At 38.4% G+C, this 25,194-nt stretch overlaps 1 protein-coding gene across 1 annotated transcript in view; it reads right to left on the reverse strand.

Moving 5' to 3' along the window:
* NRG3 (neuregulin 3) overlaps positions 1 to 25,194 on the reverse strand; it is a 763,610-nt gene that overhangs the window by 13,983 nt on the left and 724,433 nt on the right. Inside the window, exon 6 of the mRNA XM_089510637.1 lies at positions 17,105 to 17,231. Coding sequence (XP_089366763.1) covers positions 17,105 to 17,231 — 127 coding nt within the window. The remainder of the gene's footprint in view (positions 1 to 17,104; positions 17,232 to 25,194) is intronic.

The raw sequence follows: 25,194 nt of genomic DNA on the forward strand, positions 1-25,194 counted from the left end.
CAGTTAAATAATTACATGACTTCTCAAATATGGATTCATTCCTCTTATAATTTGAGAGAGAGAGAGAGAGAGAGAGAGAGAGAGAGAGAGAGAGAGAAACACTATAATACACAGAAAATGGTGGGTCTTTATTAATTCTAAGACTCTCAACCTCATCTTCACACAGACAAAACATCAATGAAGAAAATCTCTAAAAATCTTTACTTTTAAAAAAAGACATATGCCGTGGATCAACCCCTTGAATTCTACCAAGTGCTTCATTTACAATACCTCAATAGTTGCTAAACAAAACACAGTACCTCTTTCTTTATTGTTTCCTGCACAGTTCTCTCGGGAAAAGGGAATTCACACAAGATTTTTATTTTATTTTATTTTATTTTATTTTCATATGTTTTCTTTCTCCCAGAATAGGACCCAAGGTGACTCACAGATAAAACTGGTTAAAACAACTTAACAATATATATATTTTTAAAAAAACTATTTTAAAATCATCTCATTAAAACAGTGTAAAATTGCATTTAAAAATAAAAAGTTAAAAAACATAAATAAAACAAACACTCCAAATAAAAACCCTCCCTGACAATGGCATGGTATAGACGGTGCTAATGCGCTGTGCTGGTGCTGTACTAGGGTTAAGGGACCATGCAGCAACTGCAAAGTCCCTAACCCTTGGACAGCGCAGCACTGTAACAATGGCGGTGCCCTGTATACACGGGCACTGCCATTGTTACGTAAGCACCATGTGTCATCTGCACATTGCCGTGCAGCACTTACGTAACCTGTGCACCAGTGGCACACTTGTTACACTGCCCCTGCATCTTTAAAAGAACCCACTCTTTGCAGGTTCTTTTTCCTCCACACAGCTGAGGCTTCCCTGCGGAGGAAAAAACACCGCCGCCAGCCTGAACAACATGGAAGGTATGTACCGGGCCAGTGATTACATATTAAAAGCCTTCTTGAACAAAAATGACTTTGCCAGCCAGCAAAAGATAAGCAAGGATGTGTCCAGTCTAACCTCCCATGAAAGGGCATTCTATATGGAGCAGCCACTGAGATTATTTTTTTGGGAAAAAATTAAATTAAAAATGTCACTGCTCTGTCTCTTATAATTCATGTAGCCATGTCATTCTAGCCTGTCACCTGATTCCTGTTCCTGAAGTGGCCTAAAGAATGACATCTTTTTAACTAAGAAGAAGACTAGGAATGGAAAGGGCAATCGTGAAAGAGCTGGAAAACATCCTAAAGAGTAAAGATATACAACTGAGCACTAAATTTAGAATTGTCCAAATTATTGTATTGCCCATCACTTTGCATGGATGTGAGAGCTGGACAGTGAAAAAAGCAGATAAAAAGAAAAGGAATTAATTTGAGATGTGATGCTGGAGAAGAGTGCTGAGGATACCATGAACAGCCAATAGGACAAACATATGGGTCCTAGAACAGATCAAGCCTGTAATCTCCCTTGAAGCCAACATGATCTAATTGAGGCTATCGTACTTTGGGCACACCATAAGAGGTCAGAAGTCATTCAAAAGTCAATAATACTTGGAAAGGTTGAGGGTAAAAGAAAGAGAGGAAGACCACACACCATATGGATAGATTCAATCAAGGAGTCACAGGCTTGAGTCTGCAAAAGTTATGCATAGCCATCGAAGTCAGGGGTTCTTGGAGATGTCTCATCTACAAAACTGCCATGAGTTGAGGTTGACTTGAGGGCAGTTAACAACAACAAATACTATAATTCATCTTTGCTTAAAGTAGGTCCTCTTTCACCTTACACAATTATAGCACTATGGTTCCCTTTTAAATGACATGACAGCATCCTTTGAAATCATGTAATTTGCAGTATAGGGAGTGGCATTTAGAACCCCACCACCACTAGAGAGCTCTTCTAGGGCCTATAACAAAGCTACAAAGCCTAGGATTCCATAGGATGCAGTGAAGAGTTTGAGTTGAATCATAATACTATCATTGTATTGTGTGAAAGGGTCCTCGTTCTCCATTCTTTCATCCATCTTCAGCATTCAACTTTTCAGACTACATAATTGCATGTATACACCTTAGTCCCACAGAAGCTGATTTGAATCTTACTTCACTACTGGATACTGGATAACATATATCATTGTACCCAGTGAGAAGATAATAATGTAGGGGCACAATATAGATTCTATGACACACACATCTATATGAAAATTCATTTTGTTTCCAACACTCTCCACTTCACTGCCTCATTCCTGGACATATCCTGGACATGCCCAATGGATACACTTTTTTTTCTAGACCTGTTCTCTGGGGTGCTCTGTGGCTTGTAGCTACTTCTGTTGATATATTATAACTTCTTTGAGTAGAAATCTACATTACAGTTACATCAGTCTAATATCACTTATGGCTTCGTGGTTCCATCCTAATGTATTCTGGGAATTATAGCTTGGCGAATTCTTAGAATTCTCTTATTGAAAGTTCCATTCCCAATAACTGTTAAAGAGCCAGGACTATTAAAATGGTGTCAAACAGTTATAACAATTCAGTGTATCTACACCTTGACTGCCCATAGCTCCTGCAAATATCCCAACTGCTTCATTTCAGTCTTTTCGCTCTATCTTATATTGTACTGCTCTTGTGCTAACCAGCATAAGCTCAATTTTCTCTCTAAACTCAATTTTCATTCCAATGCTACACCCTGAAGTTTCCCTGTATGTGGAAAGTATTATCAGTGCATTAATATATTTACATTCTGGTCTCTATCACAAGATCTCAAGGCAGTGTAAAAATAAAATAAATTCAGGATGATTTTTAAAACTTTAAAAATTAAACAGTCAATGATAATTTAAAGAATGTCAAATCACATAAAATAAAATTAAAGTTTAAATAAGAAAAACAATTTTAAACCATACACCCATACAGATTTAGACAAAATCATTAAGCACCCAAAGTATTTAATTGAAAAAAAAAATCTCAGTTTGGCAAAGGAATGAAACCAACATTGGTTTCAAACCTCCAAGGACATCATACATATTGAGTACCAGAGCGAAGAAGGCACTTTCTGATGTGCATTGGATAGGACACAGAGGAGGGCACTACCAGCAGACATAAGTCCTCAGGAAGACATGTCAAAGGAAAAAATGCACCTTCAGATATTAAGGTCTCGAGTACAGCAAAGCCTGCCTCAGCACACTGTTGCTCCATCTAAACCTGCCACCAGCTCCTCTCTCTCTGTTATAATCTACTTCTTAAATCTCTTTTTGCTGCTAGAAAGTCTGCAAAACCCTCAGTTTTTGAAGGCTATGTCCAATTTGGGACTTATTCTGCCCCAAATTCACACATGATTGTTTTGTACAGAAAACTCCACATTCTGCATGAAAAAAATATTTCAATCTTTACATATTAATTCCTACACAGAAAATACTGATTGCTGCTCATAGAAAACAGAAAATACCGTTTTCTATGCAAATCAACCAAGTGTTAGTATTACTCAGAATAAATCCCCAATGAAAGCATTTTCTAAACAGAAAATAGCTTTTTCTGTATATAAATTTAAATTTCTGCATTAATATTTTATTTTTTATGTAGAAAATACTGTTTCCTATGCCCAAGATACTCTTTCATGCACAGAAAAAGCTGTTTTCTGCACAAAACAACTGCATCCAAATTTTGCATAGCATGAGTCCTTAACTAAAAAGATCCTCATCAATCTAGGAGTCTTCATGTCAGGGTTATCCAACACTTTCTGAAAATTATTTCCATCTCCCCCCCCCCCCCAAACACCTCTGGGGCATGTGTTGATAGTCAAAGGCCTACTGTATCAAAGCATTTGTTAGTATTAATTTTATTACAATTTACAATACAGTTCTTTGGCCATAATATAAGTATTATTTGCACAGTTGTTGGTTAATTGCATATTTATTGTTGTTATATGCCTTCGAGTCCTTTACAACTTGTGGTGGACCTAAGTGGTTTTTCTTGGCAGTTTTCTTCAGAGGAGGTTTGTCCTTGCCTTCTCCTGAGGTGGAGAGAGCGTGACTTTCAGTCACCTAATAGATTTACACGGCTGAGCCAGGATTTGAACCCTGGTCTCCAGAGTCATAGTCCAACCCTCAAGCCACTATGCCAAACTGGCTCCTGCGTATTGTATTGCATATTAAAGAGTGTTTATCATATTCTAGCCTGAGCTTTCACATCTAGCTCTTAGCAGTGAGCTCAGGAGCTCCTATTCTGCTCTGCTTATTTGCATCCTGTCAGCTGATCCCTCCTACTGGCTACAGTGAACTGCAGTCAGCAAGTGCAACCCAGTGTGGTTCTTGCACTGAGATCCTCATGCTGTTCACCTCAGTGAAAGGATATCTCTACATTCTCCTATCTGTTTCAATCAAAGAGGGAACAGTTGCTGTGGTCACAAGATGATGCTGATGCTGCCTGCCTTAAAGAATAAGAGGCCAACCATTGTGACTCCATGTGAATGATCCAACTCTGAAGAAGAATTAGCCATTGTGACCTCATTACTACTGACTTTGACCTGTCAACCAACCAAGTGATCTTGGACCAAAGAAGGGCAGCCTGTCAAAACTGAAGGGCTGGTCCAAGACATTTTTCTAATTGCATCAAAGAAGAAGATGCACTACATATACAAAAGATGAGTGGACAGAAGTCTGAATCTTTCCTCAACCCTGACAATAGGAGAGCCTCACTCACCTTTCCTAAAGGTATTAAGATACAGCTTATGAGATACAACTAACTTCACGAAACTAGGCTTCCTCATTGGCAATAGATGTCTCAGCTGCACTCTGAGATATCCCATCGATAGATAGATAGATAGATAGATAGATAGATAGATAGATAGATAATCTGTCAAGCCATACAAGAACTTTCACATTTGGAGACATTTGTGAATATTATGTGTGTGTGCATAAATCATTGGCTGGCATTCAGTATTGCAGTTACAGATTTGTATCCTAGAATTATGGATCTGTACTTGTTCCATATTCAGTAAGACGACACAGTCTTATTGTAAGGGTACACAGATGACCAAAGCCCAGCTTAACAGCCAGCAGCCAGATCAGGCCAAGGAAGTTTGTTTAGCTACCAGTTGGAACACATGGAGCATGACATTTCCAAGCCCTTCCTGCCTGTGACAATCAGGAGCAGGACTCCTGTCTCCAGTCCCTATCATAGCCTCATTTGCTGGAAGGAGAAGGTTAGGAATACCATCTTCTTTGCACCTCAATCAGCTGAATGGACCTCCTTCACCTGGTCTGGCTGTTGTCTCTTACGTTGGGCTCACATGAGAGGTAGGGCCAGGAGGCAGTACTTAGGAATATATAACTAAGTAGCTGATATGGAATTTCAATTTGTTTTTGCACAGATTTTTTTTTGTGTGTGTGTATGTGTATGACAAAATGGTTGGGAGGGGCATTTTGTATACATAAATATTGAATGAAGTACAAAATTGGCAGGGGGATCATTGGAAAATACACACAAACTCTTAAAATCTCACCCAGCAGGGAGAAAATTTTGGAAATTCTAAATGTTTGAGAGTGAGAATGATATAAGCAAAATATTGTATTCCTACATGGAACATACTTCTCCCCTTTAATCCCTTGCTACTGCCTTTCAGCCTCACTGTACCTAAGGTGCATTCAGCCTAGTGCCCTTGGTTCATCCTGAGACCCAGAGGGTGATATGACCACCTTATTTTGTTCCAATGCTGTTTGCCTTGTGCCTGAGCTAATTCATTTTCTGAAACCGCAGCTTTGTTCTATTGAACGTTAGAGTACTAGGAAATGTGTGTGGTTGTTTCAACCCTATATAAAGTAATCCTTAATATCAGACAAACTTCAAGCATTTGTTTTAGGTCTCCAAAGTGATTCTAGCAAGTAACTAAAGAGACCACATCCATGGATTTAAGAGTAATAGAGACTGACAGAATATTTGAAAATATTCAGAGAAAATATTGAAAAACATGTTTCTTGGGCAGAAAGGAGATTATATGTCTTTCACATTCCTTTCTCCCTCCTCCAACTCTATGTTTATTTTTAAATTAATGGAGGAAGATAGGGGGAGAGACAGAGATTATTTTTCACTTCAAACTGGCACTACAGAATTCATTTAGGTAATGATTCCCTCCCCACACAATACACACCATGTATCCCTGGTATCCTGTTCAAATTCCACAAGATTGGAGTAGTCACTTGATTTGCTTGTTATTTAGGTACAGTAGAGACTTAACTGGGCCAACACGTATTGTCTCCTGATTATATTTGTGCTTGCTGTTTGTGCAATTACTGAAAAAGCACTTTTGAGATATGTGGCTAAATAAATTAATGAATAATGACAGCATTTTTTTTTTTAAAAAAAATAAGCTTTTGTGCAAATTTTCCAATTATTTACAGTTTCATAGAGAAAATCAACTGTCAAAGTCAATTTACTCAGCTTTTCACCAGCAATTTTCCACCCCTGCCTCTCAAGGCTGGCCATCTAAGTAAAACCAATAGACATAGAATGGTTTAACAAAGAACAAACTGGTCAGTTGCTAAACCCTATTCTGTCATGGAATCATACCTATGATCTTGCCTGCTCCATGTCCACCTTTATTAACATGAGACATACTGTTGTCATTTCTCCGGAAACGAAACCAACCCAAATCCATTTTGGTTAATAGATAAAGGAAAGGAGTTGCATATCATGTCTCATAGGAGTTATAACCATTTATAATACTTTGTCATTTAGAAATTGGAAACAAACGTAATGAACGCCTATCTACATGTAATACATTTTAATGTATTTTTTGTCCAATAACAAAAGTTGGGGTGGACAAGATTCACCCCTTAGAACTCATGTGGTCCTGAAGGTCCTTTTTGAGAATCCTAAATGTCCCCTGGGTGATTATTTATTTATTTATGCAACAAAAGACTATTTCCCATTCTTTGAAGCCTTCAGGATCAGCATTTTTAAAAATATAAAATGGGGTTTATGCATGTATACAGCCTGAAGTACCACACAGCAAAAATAAATCCCAGGAACCAGAATTCTTTTCATTTGTCAGGCCTGGAGTTGTTTGTGCTGGATCTTAATGGAAAATGCACCCCTGACACTCCAAAGTTGTCCAAAGCTAAGTCCCAACTGAATTACATTATGAGTACAACTTAATAAGTGATAGATTCACTCCCTTATAGCATAATGGTGTACACTTACCTTCTTTTACAGTTACTGGCATGTAAAAAAATCACTAAGGAGTTTACCACATCACTAAATAACCCGGCTTACCTTTACTGGTTTGAATCTTAATTCAGTTTGCAGCTGGGTATTATCATACTCAAAATGCTGCCAATACCACCGGCCGTGTGCTGCCCAGCTAACCTCCAGCTGGAAGCTGAGCTCAGCCAGCCTTTTTTTCAAAACCAGGATGCTCCCAACTTTGCAAACCAGCAAGCTGAGCGCCAGAAGTTAGCCAGGCTGCATTTGGTCAGTGGCATTGGTGGCATATTAAGTATGATAATCCTGCATCCTGAATTAAGATTCAAGCCAGGAAAAGTAAACTGGGTTATTTAGTGGTGCGGTAAATTCCTGAATTGTGGACTGAGGATATCACATAGTTCAAGCAATAGCTTGTGGAATGCCCTACCCTGCTACCTCATGTTCTTTCTTTGGTGTCATCTCAATGATGAGTGAATCAGTTTATTTTTAGTGCAGGTTAAGAGCCTTTAAAAAGCTATTAGAAATAATTCTGAAAAACTGGAAAGTAAAGAGTTATTGTTTAAAAAATGTAAATATAACATAACTTAGGATCACAGAGCCTTGGATCTATAACTATAATTAATTACTCTAAAATTAATTTTTGTACTAAACATAACTCAATAACTGATATTGTGTTGCATGCCTAAGATACCAGACTGAATCCCCAGCAGATGTCCACTTCAAGAAATGTACAGAGGTGGTTCCCAGCCCTACAATTAGACTTGCTGTAACATTAGGTAAAGTGAGCCAGGTGCTGGACAGAAATGGTTGGCAAGACTTTCTTCCCCTTCACTGTTGTCTTGTCTTATTCTCCCTTGTCCACTCTTTCCAATTCCCTGTTCCTTGCCACTTCCCATATGTCTTTTCACTTGTTCTAAATCTGGAACATCACCTTCTAAATTTTCATGTAATTTTTTCACCTTTTCATCAAATGCAGCCATTATAGTGTTTCCTTTAGACCATATTATGAGTTTGAATGGGAAACCCCATGTATATTTCAGATTTACTTTTCTTGAGGGTGCAGTTTGGGGGTTTAAAAGCTCTTCCCTGTTGAAGTATTTCAGAGGCTAAACCTCAACCTCTTGCCATATTCCAACTGTTTCACAGTACTGGGATGTCAGTATAACAAAATCCTCCTGGGATATTTGGCAAACCTTTCTATAGCATCCTGAAAACAGCTCTCTTGAGGTGCTTGCGATCTCATAACTCCATACATCCTTTCCACATTGTCAGCAACAATTTTTAAATCTGGACTGAAATTGTGAACTTAAATTATCTAATACCACTTTAGTTTTTCTTCTCCAAACCTGTAAAATCTTAAGTACAAACACGGGTTCCTATTTTCCTGATCAATAATTGTTTCTCTAAGAGTTAAACTTCTTCCTGTAGATTATCAGTTATTTGTTTTCTCCAGTCCTAACAATAGAGTGTAATTTGCTGATTCTTTAGTTTCATTAATCTGCTTTGTAATATTAGTATTTCCCCCCACTAACGGGTCAAAGCAGCTGACCATTAAGCTTGCAGTTCCAGTTTTATTAAGGAAACTATAGATTTGCTGTGGGTTTTTTTGTTTATTTTTAAAAAATCTCTTTCTTTCTTCTCTTTATCTTCACTCTTGACTCCCCCCAGATGTCTGATACGAAACTTAATTCTTTCTCATTTGTTGCCAAAGGGCTTGTCTTTATTTTTCTTTAAAAAAAAATGCCAGTTCCTCTATCAAATTATGTGGCCTCTCTCAAAACTTGCCTCTTCAAGCATCTGTAATTAGTTTTCTTCCTGCAACATTTATATGTCTGTTTGTTTTTAGTTTATGGTCAGTGTCGAAGAGGAATAGTTCAATTAAGGTATCATGTCTGAAGGTAGCAAACCACACTTCTAGCAGAATATATTATTGAAATTGTTTATCCAGAGGGAGTCTTGTTCCCTAAATTTAGAACAGGGTCATGCAAAATGTGGCCCTGGGACTACATGTGGCCCATAGGTAATTTCTGTGACCCTCAGGCCCTGCCAACTCTCTCAGATACCATTTTTCTGCTCTTCCTAATGTATGAACTATCCATCACAGACACTTCCTGGGGTGGTAAATTTCCTTTTAAGTAGATTACAGGTTTTATATAGTGCAGGTTGTTAAATAGTTTTAAGCAGTAGGTTATTGAATAGTGTAGATCGGCCCAGACTATTTAATGCAAACACATTTTAAAAATGCTGCCTTTTCCAAACAAGAAATAGACTTCTGTCTGATTCTCATTTTGTCAATCCCCCCACCTCTCCAGCATTTCTGGCAGTTTCTGCAGTTTCTGAAGGACGTCAGAAGTAGAAAATTGTTGCCATCCCATTGTGATTGTCCATTGCTGCATTAGAGTGTGATTTGTGAGGTTCCCTCACATTCATTTCTTTTAGAATTATTATTCTGGAGAAATGGCATGACATACTAGGCTTTCTGCCTTTGGCTGTCTCTCTGATACACACACACACACACACACACACTACCTTTGTTTCCTTAGTGTGGAATTCTGCTGAACTTTGAGCTTTGGGAGATGAGATGCACGTGGCAAAAATACACTCTGTCAGATTATGTACCAAATTCAGCATCCCTTTTGCATCTTATCCCAAAATAATATGATATGTAAATGTAAGGAAATGACTATAATCCTGCCACTTCCTTTTATACCCTGTGCAAATGCAATGCAAATTTGCTTTTCACTTCAGCCAGCCTCATTTATGTTTCAGCTGTTTGCACAATTGCAGTTTAAAAACAAAATAGACCCTTTACTCTTCTCTCACTCAGGCACACCTCTGTGCCAACTAAAGTTTCAGAAGCTTGACTATAAAAACAGCAAGCAAGGTTAAGGCTCTGGTTGTTTGCTTGCAAGGTATTTGTCAAACAACATTTCCCACAGCATTTTAAACTGTAGATTTTTTTCCAGTTTGGATTTTTGTTTCATTTTGTTTCTCAAACTGAGAATTCTATAAACTCACTGAAAATTCAACTTACAAGAGTTGTACTTTATCGTACAGTATTCAAATACAAACTTTAAACAAGACAGTGATTGATACTTATATTTAGGAATGCTATATTAAAGAACACATTTCCATCCTGCATTTAGAGTACAACAACAACTTACAAATGTACCAAATTGTGCGTCATGTAAGAACACTAACATTCATTTTTCCTAAGGGGAAAAACTGGTGGATTTTTTTTTTTTTTTTGCCAGCCACATCCCCATACAATTTCTGTGGAAACTGTGTTTCTTTAAATGTGAAATTGTGTTGTTATTGTTTTAAAAAACTGAATTGCTTGGGGAAATTTTTATCATAGAATTATTTCTCAAAACATCATACTTCCCTATGTGTTATTCTTAATGACAGCAGTTCCTGACTGTCCAAACTTCACCATTTCGTTCAGGAAATAAATAGTAGCTTATAATTTTTCTATCCTCAGTTGTCTAGTCCAAGAGCAGTTTGAAGATAAATAACTATCAGGAGGGTGAGTAGGGTCCTTGAACACTCAACATCCCAACAGCTAACTGAGGAGGAAGAAAGGTCATTTGGTCACACTCTTCTCCACTATGAAGTACAGCATATTTTAAACTGTAGTCACTGTTTTAAATTTTGCATGTTGTGATGATCCCTGTGGTCCAAGCAACCCAAACAGCAGCCCTGTCTGGCCACTTAGTCCCAGCAGATCCTTTATTTTCCCCCAAATCCCCTGTTGTCGGTTCAAACTACCTGAAAAATTGAATGAGACTCTTGGCGAACTTGAAATCATGCTGCCACCACCCAGTGAATTTATAATAACTTTTCCTTAACACACACAGGTACTTGTTAAGGATTTATAGTTCCCTTCTCTTTCTAAACTAAGCAAGCGATAACCGAACTAAGGCATGTGTAAAGAAGTGTAGGAATAGTAGCTGTTGGAACAGGCTGCTTGAAGACTGGGGACTGTTTGCTCCTCCCTTTTTCTCAGCATTTCCCTTTGGGAGCATATAAATAATCCTATCATCAGACCAGCAGCCGCTCCCCCATCCAGCTGAGACAGAGCCTATAAAGCCTCGCCTCTCCACCATCTTTGAAAATTATTTTTAACATAAACATCTGAGTCAAAGAAAACAGATGGGTGGAAGTCCAAACTCACTCCCTCATTCAAAACACCCCAGAATTGATGTGCTTTGAAGTAATAAGAATATAAGCAAATCAAATCAAATCCTATCCACAGTGTTAACGATCTTGAAACTCTGGTTGTTGATTCTCAATTGGAGATAGGAGCAGAGAAGATCCTGGACCCTTCCCCACCTTATAATGTAAAGGTGAATTGAGACCATGACCAGGTCTCCCCACATAGATTGTCAATGCAGGTCATTAGCCCAGAAATCAGTGGCAGGGATTCAGAAACAAAGACCAAAATTAGTAGAATAACCGATAAACACAACAAGGACCAAAATGTGGAGCATCAAACAGGAGAAGACCCAACAGAACCCATGACTAAATACTGCCTGGTTACTACACAAACTGTAATTACGATTTTTGAACAGCTATCAGAATTAAAACATGTTGGACAGGTTAAGTGAAGAAATTGAGACTTTTGAGCAAAAGCTAACTACAAGACATATCAGCAGCCCCCACTGTCAAGATGTCTGTGTAACTGAAGGGGCTAAGCCTCATTCTCACAGCCAACTGGCCAATAGGACTAAAGGTAATGTCAGCGACCCTGATATGAGGTGGCAGTCTCAAGATGCTAGGCAATCCATTCCAGGAAAGCTAATGCAAGGAGAGTGTGTATATAACAAGGACACCATAAAAACTGACAAATCAAGCTCTTCAAACAAATTGTAGGAATAGTAGATACTTTTAAAGAAAATATTGATTCTGTTAACAAAAATATCAGTCATACAAGGTCTTTTGACCTTGAAGGTACAATATGTATAGTTATCAGATACTCATTTCAAGCACGCCAACAGAAACAAAATGAATAAGGCCTAACCGTTCTAGCTGACACATTCCTAAGTACTGATACAGAGATAGATTCTGCCAGCCTAGATGGGTTTGAAGTGTAGTTACTAACCTTGACCTCGCACAAACTACCTTCCTGAAGTAGGCTTTCTTGACACATGCTCAACACTGCTGTTTTTCCCAACTGGCAAGACCCACATCGAGTGAAATATTCTCACTCCAGACCCCCACTGCAAAAGCTCCTGCAACTGATCTCAGAGGCCTTTTATATCTCTCTGTTGGAAGCTTCCAGAAGAAACTCTTGCTCCTGCTCACTGATTGGCCAAGTGGGCCTTCCATCAGTTGTGATGTAATTACTCATTTGCATGTACCTCTCTCCCAGCTTAACTCTTTATTGCTTGACAGAAGTCTTCAAATGACTGGAGGCCCATACATGTAGACATAGAAATATACAAGGACGTCCTGGTGGTGCAGTGGTTGAATGCCTGTATTGCATCCACAAGGTTGTGAATTCAAATGTAAAATGCTTAGGGAGTGCTTACTTCACTGATAAGCAGTATAGAAATGTACTTGCTATTGCTATTGCTATACCTGCAAATTTTATGCAAATCTAATTCCTCAGTTATCTTTACTTTTCACAATTCATTTCCTCTCTTTTGACAAAATGTAACTGAACATACTTGGTTGTTGCCCTCGAGTGACTTTGACTTATGGCAACCCTGTGGGTGAGACATTTCCAAGCCCCTTTACACTGTTCTGCTTAGGTCTTGTCAATTGAGGCCCGTGACCTCCCTAATTGAGTCTAGTCATTTGGTGTGTGGTCTTCCTCTCTTTCTACGTCCTTGTATTTTTCCTAGCATTACTATCTTATCTAATGAGTCATGCCTTGTCATAATGTGGCCAAAGTGTGACAGCCTCAGTTTAATCATCTTGACTTCCAAGAGAAAGTTCATGCTTGATCTGTTAAATGACCCATTTGTTTGTCTTTTTGGCTGCCCACAGTAATTTTCAGCTCTCTTTTCCATCATCACATCTCAAATGAGTCAATTTTCTTTATATCCACTTTCTTCACTGTCCAGCTCTCACATCCATACATGATGATGGGCAATACATTGAATTGGACAATTCTAACTTTAGTACACAGCTGTACATCTTTACTCTTTAGGATCTTGTTTAATTCTTCATGGCTACCCTTCCCATTCCTAATCTTCTTCTGATTTCTTGACTGCAGCCTCCATTATGATCAGTGTTTGATCCAAGATACAGGATACCTTTTAACTATTTCATTTTTTTCATTATTTAGATTGAATTTATGTAGATCCACTGTGGTCATTATTTTTGTTCTCTTTATGTTTAGCAACCATCCTGTCCTTGCACTTTCTTCCTTAACCTTCCTTAGTAATTGTTCCATGTCCATGATGTTTTCTGCTAGTAGTATGGTGACTGACTACCCTACCTCTCCTTTTCTGCTATGTTATCTCAACTGAATACATAAAATCCATTCCTATGAAAATGTTAACAGCAGCAAAGAACTTGACCTTGCATGAGGGGTTATCTCTGACATAAATGACACTATGTGGAAAAAACAGTGGTCCCATTAATACAATAGTTATTCAAAATATCTCCCATTTTACACAGACACCCACATGTATTTCTGGAGAGTGTGTGTGTGTTTGTGTGTGTGTGTGTGTGTGTGTGTGAAAGCTACAATTTTGGATAAAAAATGTGATTTTGCGCATAAATTTGATGGCCAAGATGATGAACAAAAGGGCTCTAGAACATCTGAAGTCTAAACTCTCTCTGGAAGCCAAGATGACTAAGTAAGGCTGTCCCATCATGAGAAGAAATTAATCATTAGAAAACACAATGATGCTAGGAAAGGTAAAAGGTAGTAGAAAGAGGAAGGCCACATGCCCGATGGCTAGACTCCATCAGGGAGACCACATGTCAGCAAGTAGGACCTTAGCAGAGCAGTTGAAGATAGGCAGTCTTGGAGAGGTCTCATCCATGGGGTTGCCAGGAGTCAGAGTTGGCTGAGGCTAATTAACAAGTAGTAGTAGTAGTACTAGTAGTAGAAGTAATGGTTAGTGGTAAAAGCAGTTACAATCATGAAGTAAATCAAAACATTTTAGTTGTCATTACTGACTTCTCAACTTGTTTAAATGAGGATCATTTTTGTTGCATAGCTCTGAGAGCAGAGTGAAGTTGGTTTTGGCTTTGAGGGAAAGGTAAAAGCTTTACTTGTCATGCAATATCTCCCCAAAATTGCAGCCTATGCTATTATGCAAAGTAACCTTCAAGTGGTAAGCAACCTTCAGTTATGACATAGTCAATCGCAATGCATAATCGCAATGCATAATGAAGGCATCCCATTAATCTTGTCTCTCTGTGAAGACAAAAGAAAGAGAGATGTACTATCAGCTCCAGTAAAATGGAGTGTAACAAATTGTGAGATGGAGGATTCCTATTTATGGCCCTTGAATTCAGCTACCTCAGTGCATCTGTTCACAGATGAAGCAGCAACATTTCTAAGAGGCATAAACAACAACAGCAGCAAAATGTAGATCAAAGCATGTCGAGCGATTTTTTCTTTTAAAAAAGCATGCTGCTGCTTGTGCTCTGATGTTAGAGCTTGCTTTTTTTCCTTTTCACAAAAAATTAAAAAAAAAATCCATCAATGCTCTTTTCCAGAACTTCAGTTCAAGGAGTAAAAACAAACCCTGGTAAATTATAAGTGCATGAAAGTTCAGAAGAAAAATAGGAAAAAAACATGAGTAAGAACTTGGGGGATCAAAGGTTAGATAATCAGCATTTTCCTATCATAACACTCCCAATTTCAGGTTGATAGTTATATGAGTAGTGATGAAAATTTTGACTTATTTCATTCCCTCATACACAAACTATAAATTTCAAAAGATATAGATTGCCAGGTTTTTGCCCCATTTTAAAATGATTTTTCACATTTCTGTGCTTTTCGATGAAAATTTTGGAAGATTTATTTCCTTTTTTGCAAATAATATGTTTGTGCAAAATACAGTGTTTTGTGCAAAACTTCATCTTGCATAAGCACCATCCATTCAAGCAGTTTTTTAAAAATAGAAGTATCCATTCTTCTCCTGGGCCCCCCAGGTATGTGTGTGTGTGTGTGTGCGCGCGCACGCGCACACACACACATATATACACACACTCAAGCTGACCATGTTTATGGGCTATTTCAATGTAGTAAGACTTCTTTTCTCTATGAAGTTATGCAGTTCCAAATATTATTTATATTCCTGTACATGACAGATAAATAATAGATTATTATTTATTTCTTAGTTTTTTACCCAAACCTCTATCAGAAAAATTGAAACTAACACTTTAAAAATGGAGGGAAGAGGGGCATAGGGTTGATGAGGAGTCTGGAAATATGGGTGAATATACACAATTAGTTCTGATGTCCCCTTACACTGTACAATTATAGCACTACGATTCCATGTTAACTGCCATGGTTGCATCTGAAGTTTGTAGTTTGATGAGGCATCAAAGGAACTCTCTGGCTGAGAATTCTAAATGTGGAATAATTATAAATTCTCCCTGAATTGCAAATCAAAAGACTGAATAGGATGTAACTGTGGCAGTTAAAGTGGAACACTAGTGCTATAATTTCATAGTGTGAACCCCCCCCCCCCCCCAATATGGAATTGCACTTCCCCTGAAGATGCAACTATGCAGCTGGAGTGCTTTCTTAGATCCAAGGCTTTCCCTGGATGATCAGCTTATGATAGTGGGCGGACGTGCCTTTTACTAGAATCAACTGTTTTGGCAGCTGGTAGCTTTCCTAGAGGAGATGGACTTGGCTTGCATTGGCCATTAATGTCTTAGCTATTTTCAGGCTGAACTACATCAATGTAACTGGGTCTGCCTTTAAAAAGAGTTTGAAACTGTAATTAGTCCAAAATATTCCAGCCAAAATATTAGTGGAGGATGAAGATCTTAGTCAACTGTGTATTAGCTATGCTGAAGCATTATAAGGTTTAAGATCAGTCTGAGTTTGAAAGCTAAATGTTAGGAGTAATTATATCACCTGTATCATGCTACTTATGGGATTAAAGGAAATCTCTGTCACTCCTCTCTCTCTCTAATGGCAACAAATCATTACTTTTGGGTGTAAGAAGTAATATCTTCTCAATATGCCTGAAACATAGTTTTGGGGGAGTCACTTAGTTTTGTTTTTTTTCCTTTTTGCAATTTTTATATTTTTTAATGTTTTAAATGATAATTTTGAAAGTAGCTAAAATGTAATTGTGAATTATTAGTGTGCTATGCTCAAAATACTGGATAATGCCGAGCTGCTTGTGAAAAAACATTCCCCATAACAGAAAAGAAATCTAATGAGGAATCAAATCCAGTGACTCACATAAAACTACCTATTGAGTTTGTAGTTGGGCTGAGATTTTGATTGGAAATGTGCTTCTCTTATCCACAGGTTTATGTTGGCTCTTATCTAACTAACAGAGTCTTAGAAACCTTCTGCATATATAAATACATATTTTTTTTCTCTTAGCCTGCTATTTTGAGCAGATAATTAGCCAGTTTCCAAAGAGACTGAACTGTTTTATTCAGTTCCTCAAGGCAACAACACTGTATATTCCATAGTGCTCTCAGATATTCTCATAAAATATTTCAGATAGTAGCTAGCATTTACTAGCCAGAGTTTACTATCACAAGCAATGAGAGTCCAAACAGAAGTCTAATTTTTGCCTGTTTTAACAGATTCTGTTAGAAAATTCAATGCTTCTTCCTTTCTTTGCTTTGTCCCATAGTGCCACAGGTGCAAGACAGTGGTACATATGGGGAATGAAGAGAACGATGTGAAACCCAAACCATCAAAATCAAACATTCATCCAGTCTATTAAGGACTGAGGTTGGCAGGTTTACTTACATTTTGCAGCTGGACTCGGCTTTGGGCCCTGGGCTCTGATTTTGCCATCATGCTGGAAGCATTGAGGCTGTAGGTTTTCCCATTTTGTGACTCTTTCAGCTGCTCCTGAATATGTTTTGTTTGTTTCCTAGAAAAAGAAAAAGAAAAAGAGAGAAAGATGATGATGATGACAATGATCCAAATCAAGATGTGTGATTATTATGTTGTCTTCCACTGTCAATTATTCTACTATAGTTCCTCATCTCCAAAACCCCATGCCTCCATGGATCACTAATGCCAACTGTAATAATGTGATGGTAAATCCAGTTGGAGTGGCATTACCTATTAGAATGAAATGTGTTTGCTGCCCCCAATAGCATGATTGTCCACTAGGGGCCATCTCAAACTGAACTGGACCAACCAGACAAAACTAGATTGGAGCCAGATCATTTTGAATTGATCCAGATGCAAAATGCTGTAGTTTGTTCTCTTCTCTTTCCTTCTAAATTATTTTGGGCCAGCTATGGATCAATAAAAGCAAACCCAGAGTGTCATTAAAGTGATGCAAAATGACATCAGGTGCTGCAAAACAGCATCAGAAAACATAAACTCCCCAAGGGCCCGAGGGGCAGTCTGCAAGTGGAACACTGGTCTTTGATACATTAGATTTCTATATGGTCCCAAATCCCAGAAGCACTCTCCAGTTGCCATGCCTATGGGAGCAATGTATTCTTTTGCTCTTTTAGTGTGTGGAGAGATCTTGTAGCACTTTTGAGACTAAATAAAAGAAAGAAATTGGCATCATGAGCTTTTGTGGACTTCAGGCTACTTCTTCAGATGCATTTGAGGAACTAGACTGAAGTCTACAAAAGCTCATGCTGTCAGCTTCTTTCAGTTAGTCTCAAAGGTGTTACAAGATCTCTCAACATACTGATTCTACATACTGACATGGCTATATCTTTGCTCTTTTAGTTGGAGGAAACACTAGTAGTTGAACTTTACTCACTTATCCATAGAAGTCACAAAATAAATGTGGCACATTATGATCAGCTTATCAGCCAAAATTAGTATGCACACTATACAATTCTTTAATTACTAGAGTGATAAAATAAAGACCTTCTAATTCATGCCTAGAATGGTTAAGATATTTTTTACTCTAACTGACAGCTAGAATCTCATAATAATTCTTTTCCAATGATTTTATTTTTACCAGTTTACATCCTAATAGAAATCAAGCCTCAAATGAGTAGAATGACATGCCATTTCAGATGTGTGTGTGTGTGTGTATGTGAGAGAGAGAGAGAGAGAGAGAGAATTGGAGTGACAGCCAACAATGTATCTTTGCAGAATGCAAAATGTATCTACCAGTGGAAGACATAATTAAAATGTATGTCAAACACACACAGTTCAAATAACCCCTATGAATCAATGTGCCTCTCCCTCCCCATTCTTTTCAAATAGATGCCTGTAATAAAACTCTCCAAATGAATATATTCTGCAGCTGCTTTATGCTTTGATGCCGAATTCATTATAACATTGAAACAGTAAATCTTGTTGAACATTCATTTGATCTGCCTATGTTTGTTTCTTATTTCTAGTATTGTTAAGCCTTTCAAATTCATAACTCCCCGTGGTTTAATGTAAATAATATAATGACACAGGCAAAATAAATTTTAGGTAAATTTCATGCCTATTCCAAGTATGATTCTAACAATATTTATTGAAATAAGTTCTATTAAACTTGAAGAATCTAGTACATAAATGTACCAGGGATGTGAGATATAACCAAGCTCCTTTCTAACTTAGCTATTGTTATGTACCTATACTACTTGTGTTTCCAAAAACATAAAATAAGAAGATCCTATGGTATTTTTTAAAATTTTAATACATTTCATTTGAGTCTAGTATAAGTTACAGGAAGAAAAAAAAGTAGCAGCAAACAGGTTTTAAATATAAGATCCATGAAATCATTATTGTTTGGAATACACACAAAATAGCTATCTATCTGTAAATCCAAAATTTCAGCTCAGATCCCATGATCTGGGGCTAGGGCTATGGTGTTCGGCCTCAAAATTATTTTCAGGTATAGGAGGAATAGTTAAAATATGTATCTCAAGCATAAATTCTGGCATTTTATAGGCAATAAGGAATGCCTGGTTTTGGCCAATCCTGTGAAGTCTGCTATTATTATTATTATTATTATTATTATTATTACATTTTAAATCATAACATTCAAACAGACAACAACAAAACAACTAAACACAATAGCAGTAAAAAGCACAAGTATATATATAATAATCTAAAAATAATCTATGAAAATCTAAACACCCTTTCTATTCTCCCATTTTAAAAAAGCCTAACATATATTAAATCAAACAAAACAAAACAAAATAACTACAAATAACAATTTAGCTAAAATTGAACTTCCCACCTTCCCATCCCAAGAAATTTAAGGCAAAATATAGTGAAATCCTCCAATATACTTTTCTATTGCAAACTAGTAGACTGAACATCTAAAAACCTTCAGGCATCCCAATTTTTCGGATGCAAGCCAAGAACAAAATGGAAAACGATGATAAAAAAGAAAATGGAGGATATAGTGTTCCTGATTTAAAATTATACCATCAAGCAAACATATTTACAAGGGTGACTGATTGGATTAACTTAGAAAATGAAATACTATTAATATTGGAAGGATTTAATAAACAATTTTTTGGCATGCATACCTGTGGCACAAGAAGGCAAAAGTACACAAGGACTTCAAAGACCATTTTATCAGAAAATCACTACTAAAATATTGGAACATACAAAAAAGGAATTTCTATAGGAAAATACCAGTCTCCCCCCCCCATCCTCCTCGTCCTCCCGGCTCCCTCCCCCACCCTCAGCATTCCGTTCACCAGCCTTGCCTTGGACCCTTCCCCAGTGTCTGCGCTCCCTCACCCAGCCTTGCCTCCATCCTCCTCCTCCTCCTCCTCTACGCCCAGGGCTCTCCTCTGCTCTGCTCTCTGCTTGGCATTCCTTAGACCCCTCTACAGGCCTCTTGTGGGCCCAGGCACCTGCACTGAGGGAGGGATGGAAAGAGTCAATTGTGGGAGCCATCTCTGCCCCCTGGGGTGCCTCCTCCTCCTCCGACTTGCCATGCTACCAACCTCCGGCCCAGTGCCTGCAGAGCAATGCACCTGTTGACATGCTGCTGCCGCCAGAGCACATCCAGGATCTTCCCAGAACAGCTGACACTACTTGCTCCAGAGCAGTGAGAGAGGCCTGGCTGGCCCAGCAGAGATGGAGGAAGGGCTCTCCACCTGCTCCCGGCCCGAGCCCCGAGCCCTGAGCCCCGAGCGCAGTCCTCCTCCACCTCCCCAAGTGGTATTGCCTTCAGTGTTGCCTGCCAAAGCTGCTGTCGGCCTCCCTCCCCCCGCTCGAGTAGCTGATCCATGCTGGGTGACAGGCCATTGGGAAGGGAGAATGGAGACTTGGAAGGGGCCAATGCCAGGCTAGGGAGAGGGAACGCAGAAGCTGGGAGAGGGACCAAGGCCAGGCTGGGGAGCAGGAGCCAACTAAATGAGGATGAGAATCATGCCAAAGAACAGCGAATCCAAAAGGTCCCAATTCATAGTGTGGAAGTTTTGGAATCAAATAGCAGAGCAGAGCAGAGCTGAATTAGGACTTGAATTTTCTGTAAATGGGAATGAGCCCCAAGTTAAATAAATGGGCTTGTGCTAATAGGGGTTAAAATAAATAAATAAATAAATAGCTTCAGACATCCCAATTTGTAAGCATAATCTTTTTTCTTTCTTCTTTTTGAAAGCTGACCAATGATTTCTGTTACAGTAATGATGGAAGTTTGTTCATCTCTGCCAATAAAGACTGGACCTTGTCTGAAGCACGTCATTGTTGAGGCAGCCACTTCAGGAAGCAGAGGGGCATGGACTGGAAAGCATTGTATGTGCCATAGAGCCTGGCTTGCATCACCCAAATTAGTTATCTGCCTTAAGGGGTATGGAGGACTTTATCTTATCACTAATATCAGTGGAGCATTTGGCTGATTTTCTTTTGAATGTGAACTGGTGATGTTGGTGAGATACCATTGTGACCTTTCACTCAGGCAGCATTGCTTTGTCCAGCCCTTGTGTAAACAGAATAGTTACACACTGAGCGTGGAGCTCCAGCATTTAAATATTCTCTCTCACAAAAGTTCTGTGGATCCCTAAGACCAAGGAAACACCAATTTCAGGCCTAGCTTTGAATGTTGCTGCCCACAGATTTACCAGGCCCTTTTACTGAACTCATTTCAAATTTCCACGGATTAGGGAGTGGGTGAGAATTTTATCTGAGTTTGGTTTTGTTCAGAATTTATCATAGAAGGAAAGGGGAAACCAAGATATTTATCCAGCATTACTGAAGTAAGGACAGGATTCTTCAAGTTCACTTTGAACATCACTTCAAGACAAACACTGGCATGCTGAACAGATTTCAGTCATGGTCACTCCCTTCCTTGAGAAGATAGATAGGTAGGTAGATAGATAGAACAGAACATCAATAGGATTTCTACAGTTAACTACCTCGAGTTGATTGTGACTCTTGGTGACACTGTGGATGAGACATCGCTAATAACTCCTGTCCTCCACTATTCTGCTTAGTTACTGTACATTCATGCCTGTTACCTCCCTAATAGAGTCCATCCATCTAGCATACACCCTTCCTCATTTTCTGCTTCTCTCCACCTTTCCTAACATTATTGCTTTTTTCCCCAGTGAGTCATGTCTTTTCATGATGTGTCCAAAGTATGACAGCCTAAGTTGTATCATCTTGGCTTCTAGGGAGTTTTCTGGCTTGATCTGCTCTAGGACCCATTTGTTTGTCCATTGGCTGTCTATGGTATCCTCAACATTATTATCCAGCACCACATCTTGAATGAATTGATTTTCTTCACATCTTTCTTAACTGTCCAGTACTCACATCTATACTGTTCATGGTAATAAGGAAAACAATAGCTTGTACAATTATAACTTTTGTGTTCACTTCTATACCTTTCCATTTTAGAATCTTTTCTAGTTCTTTCATATCTTCTTCTGATTTCCTGACTACAGTCCCGGTTTCTATCAATGTTTGATCCCAGTTATGAGAACTTTTTTTTACTATTTCTATTTCTTCACTGTCTAGGTAGAATTTGTCTAGAATCTCCGTGGTCATTATTTTTGTTTTCTTTATGTTCAACAGAAGTCCTGCCTTTGTACTTTCTTCCTTAATCTTCTTTAGTAGTTGTTTCAGGTCTGTGAGGTTTTCTGCTAGTATTATGGTGTTCTCTGGGTATCTTAAGACTGTTGATATTTTTCTGTAATACCCACAGAAAACTATGGATGCCTGCCATGAAAGCCTTCAACTTCACATTGTTGATATTGCTTCCTCCTATTTTCACTCTTCCTTCTTCTGTGTCCAAGCATGCTTTCCTTACAATATGTTCTGTATATAAGTTAAACAGGTAGGATGATAAGATGCCGCTTTGCCTGACTCCTTTGCCAATTGGGAAACATTCTGTTTCTTCATTTTCTGTTCTGACAGTGGCCTCTTGTCTTAAATACAGATTTCTCATCAAGATTATCAGATGTGTTGGCAAGTCCATGTTTTTAAGAGAATTCCATAGCCTTTCATGATGTATGCAATCAAAGGCTTGGCTGTAGTCTGATTTCCTTTAGGAATTCCCTGGTATGCTTTATTAATCCTTGTATGTTTGCAATGTGGTCCCTAGTGCCTCTTCATTTCTTGAACCCCACTTGGACCTCTGCAATTTCTCTGTCCATGTTTGGTTCAAGTCTATGTTGCAGAATTCCGAGCATGATTTTGCTTGCTTGGGATATTAGTGCTATGGCCCTATAGTTGCTGCACTCTTCTGTGTCTATTTTTGTGGATGGGGTTGCATATTGATCATTTCCAGCCTGTTCGCCATTATTTTGTTTTTGACATCTTACAATAGGATAGAGATGGAAATGGTCACACAAGAAGTCAGAGGTTAAAAAAACATGCTGCTTAGAGCTGGTAAAGTTTTTAATTATGCACTCGATTCTCAATGTTACGCGGTCTTGAAAAATATTCAGCTACTAGTGTTATGCACCATCAGAATTCCAGCCCCATTCAGTGTAAATAATGGCCTGATCTTGTTGTGGAGTGTATTGTTTTGTTGTTGAATGGCAAGGTCTCAGGGTGTCTATTTAATTAATGATCCTTTGTCTGCTGGGAAACCCCTCACCCTGGGTGGTTTTAATTTGCATTTGCTGAGTCTTGATGTTTTTCAGGACTGGTAGCCAAACTTTGTTTACTTTAAGGGTTCCTTCTTTCCTGTTGAAGTTGTCCAGGTGTTAATAAATTTCAATGGCTTCCCTGTGCATTCTGACCTATAGCTGTTGGCATGGTCTAGAATTTCAGTGTTTTCAGACAGCATTTTATGCCCAGGAAGGTTCATAACATGTTCTGCTACTGCTGATGTTTCTGGCTGACCCAGTCTGCAGTATGTCTTGTGTTCCTTCATTCATGTTTGAACACTGAATTTGTTGTTTACTATGTAGACTTGTCTGCAGCTGCACAGTATGCAGTAAACCCCTGCAGACATGAGAAGGTTTCTCTTGTTATTTGCTGGGTGCAGCATTTGCTGGATTTTCTTGGTTGGTTTGTAGATCATTTGGAGGTTGTGTTTCCTCACCATTTTCCCTATTCTGTCTGTTACTCCTTTGATGTATGGTAAAAATATCTTCCCTTTGGGTGGTAATTTGTCTTCACTCCTATGGGTTTATCTGAATCTGGCAGCCCTTCTGATGTATGAGCTGGAATAACCATTAGACTGTAGACTCCAGACAAGGTGGTTCAATTTATCTTTCAGAAAGTGGGGTTCACAAATCCTTTTTGCCTGGTCTACCAGTATTTTTATTGTGCTTCTTTTTTGTCCTGGGTGATGGTTGGAGTTCTTGTGTAGGTATCTGTCTCTGTATGTAGGTTTTCTGTATATTGTGTGGCCCAACTGTTCATTTCGCTGATGGCAATGTTCCTCTTGAACTCTGCAACAATTCTGCTCTCTTGAAGTGTACAGATGTTTATGCCACATGATCCTTCCACATCTGTCTAAACCAATCTGCTAGTCAAGTATATTGGGAGATTGCATTTCACCAGTAATTTTGGATCATGATTCAATTGACACTCCATTTGGCTTCTGTACATGGTAGAGGGGCAGACAAACATAGTGTGCTTTGCTTCTCACAACAAATATCTCTGGCCATGCCCAAGCCTACCAATACCAATTGTGGTTTTTGTTAGAGATGCTTTTTAGATTATGAAGTAGAACAACCATGGCTGTCTAATGTGTTATTCAGATTAAATACAGTCAGCCCTTCTTATACACTGATTTTTTTATGCACGGATTCAAGCATACATGGTTTGAAAATATTCCAAAAAAGTATAAATTTACCTTGATTTTCCATTTTTATAAGGGACACCATTTTGCTATGTCATTATATTTAATGAGACTTGAGCATACACGGATTTTGTTATACACGGGGGATCTTGGAACCAAACCCCAGCGTATAACAAGGGTCCACTGTACTTACTTTACTAGGAATTTCAAGCATATGTTTTTACCAAAACCACCTAAAAGGTGTTATTTAATTATGAGCCACTCTGTAAAATTTGTCATATAAACTGAATTCCTTGAGAGAATCATCAGGATTAAACATTGTCTGTCTCTGTTTGTGAACGACAGTAGGAGTTTGAAAAAGATAACGCTGTCTATGTGGCATTTTACAGTAACCATTGCATATATAATATTTTCCTGTAAAAGGCATTGTTTCATGTTTTAAAGATTTTCTGCCAACATATGCATGAATGGAAAACATGAGGCCAATTTGTTTATGTTTGTTTTTTTCCAAATAAAGAATCAAAAGAAAGCTTTTAATTTATTGGTGACTTTTAAATATAATCCCATTGCACCAATTGTTTCTAGCTTTTCAAGTCTCTGGTACATTGTATGACAATTTATTCTTGGAATATACTCTTTAGAAAGCCCATCAAGCTGTGTTTTGCTTCTCTACAGGAAGGCGATAAATTCCACTGATTCCCTTTCC

Source organism: Sceloporus occidentalis, unplaced genomic scaffold (assembly GCF_023333645.1).
Source record: "Sceloporus occidentalis isolate IW3139 unplaced genomic scaffold, rSceOcc1.0.p SCAF_2, whole genome shotgun sequence".
Lineage (NCBI taxonomy): Eukaryota > Metazoa > Chordata > Lepidosauria > Squamata > Phrynosomatidae > Sceloporus > Sceloporus occidentalis.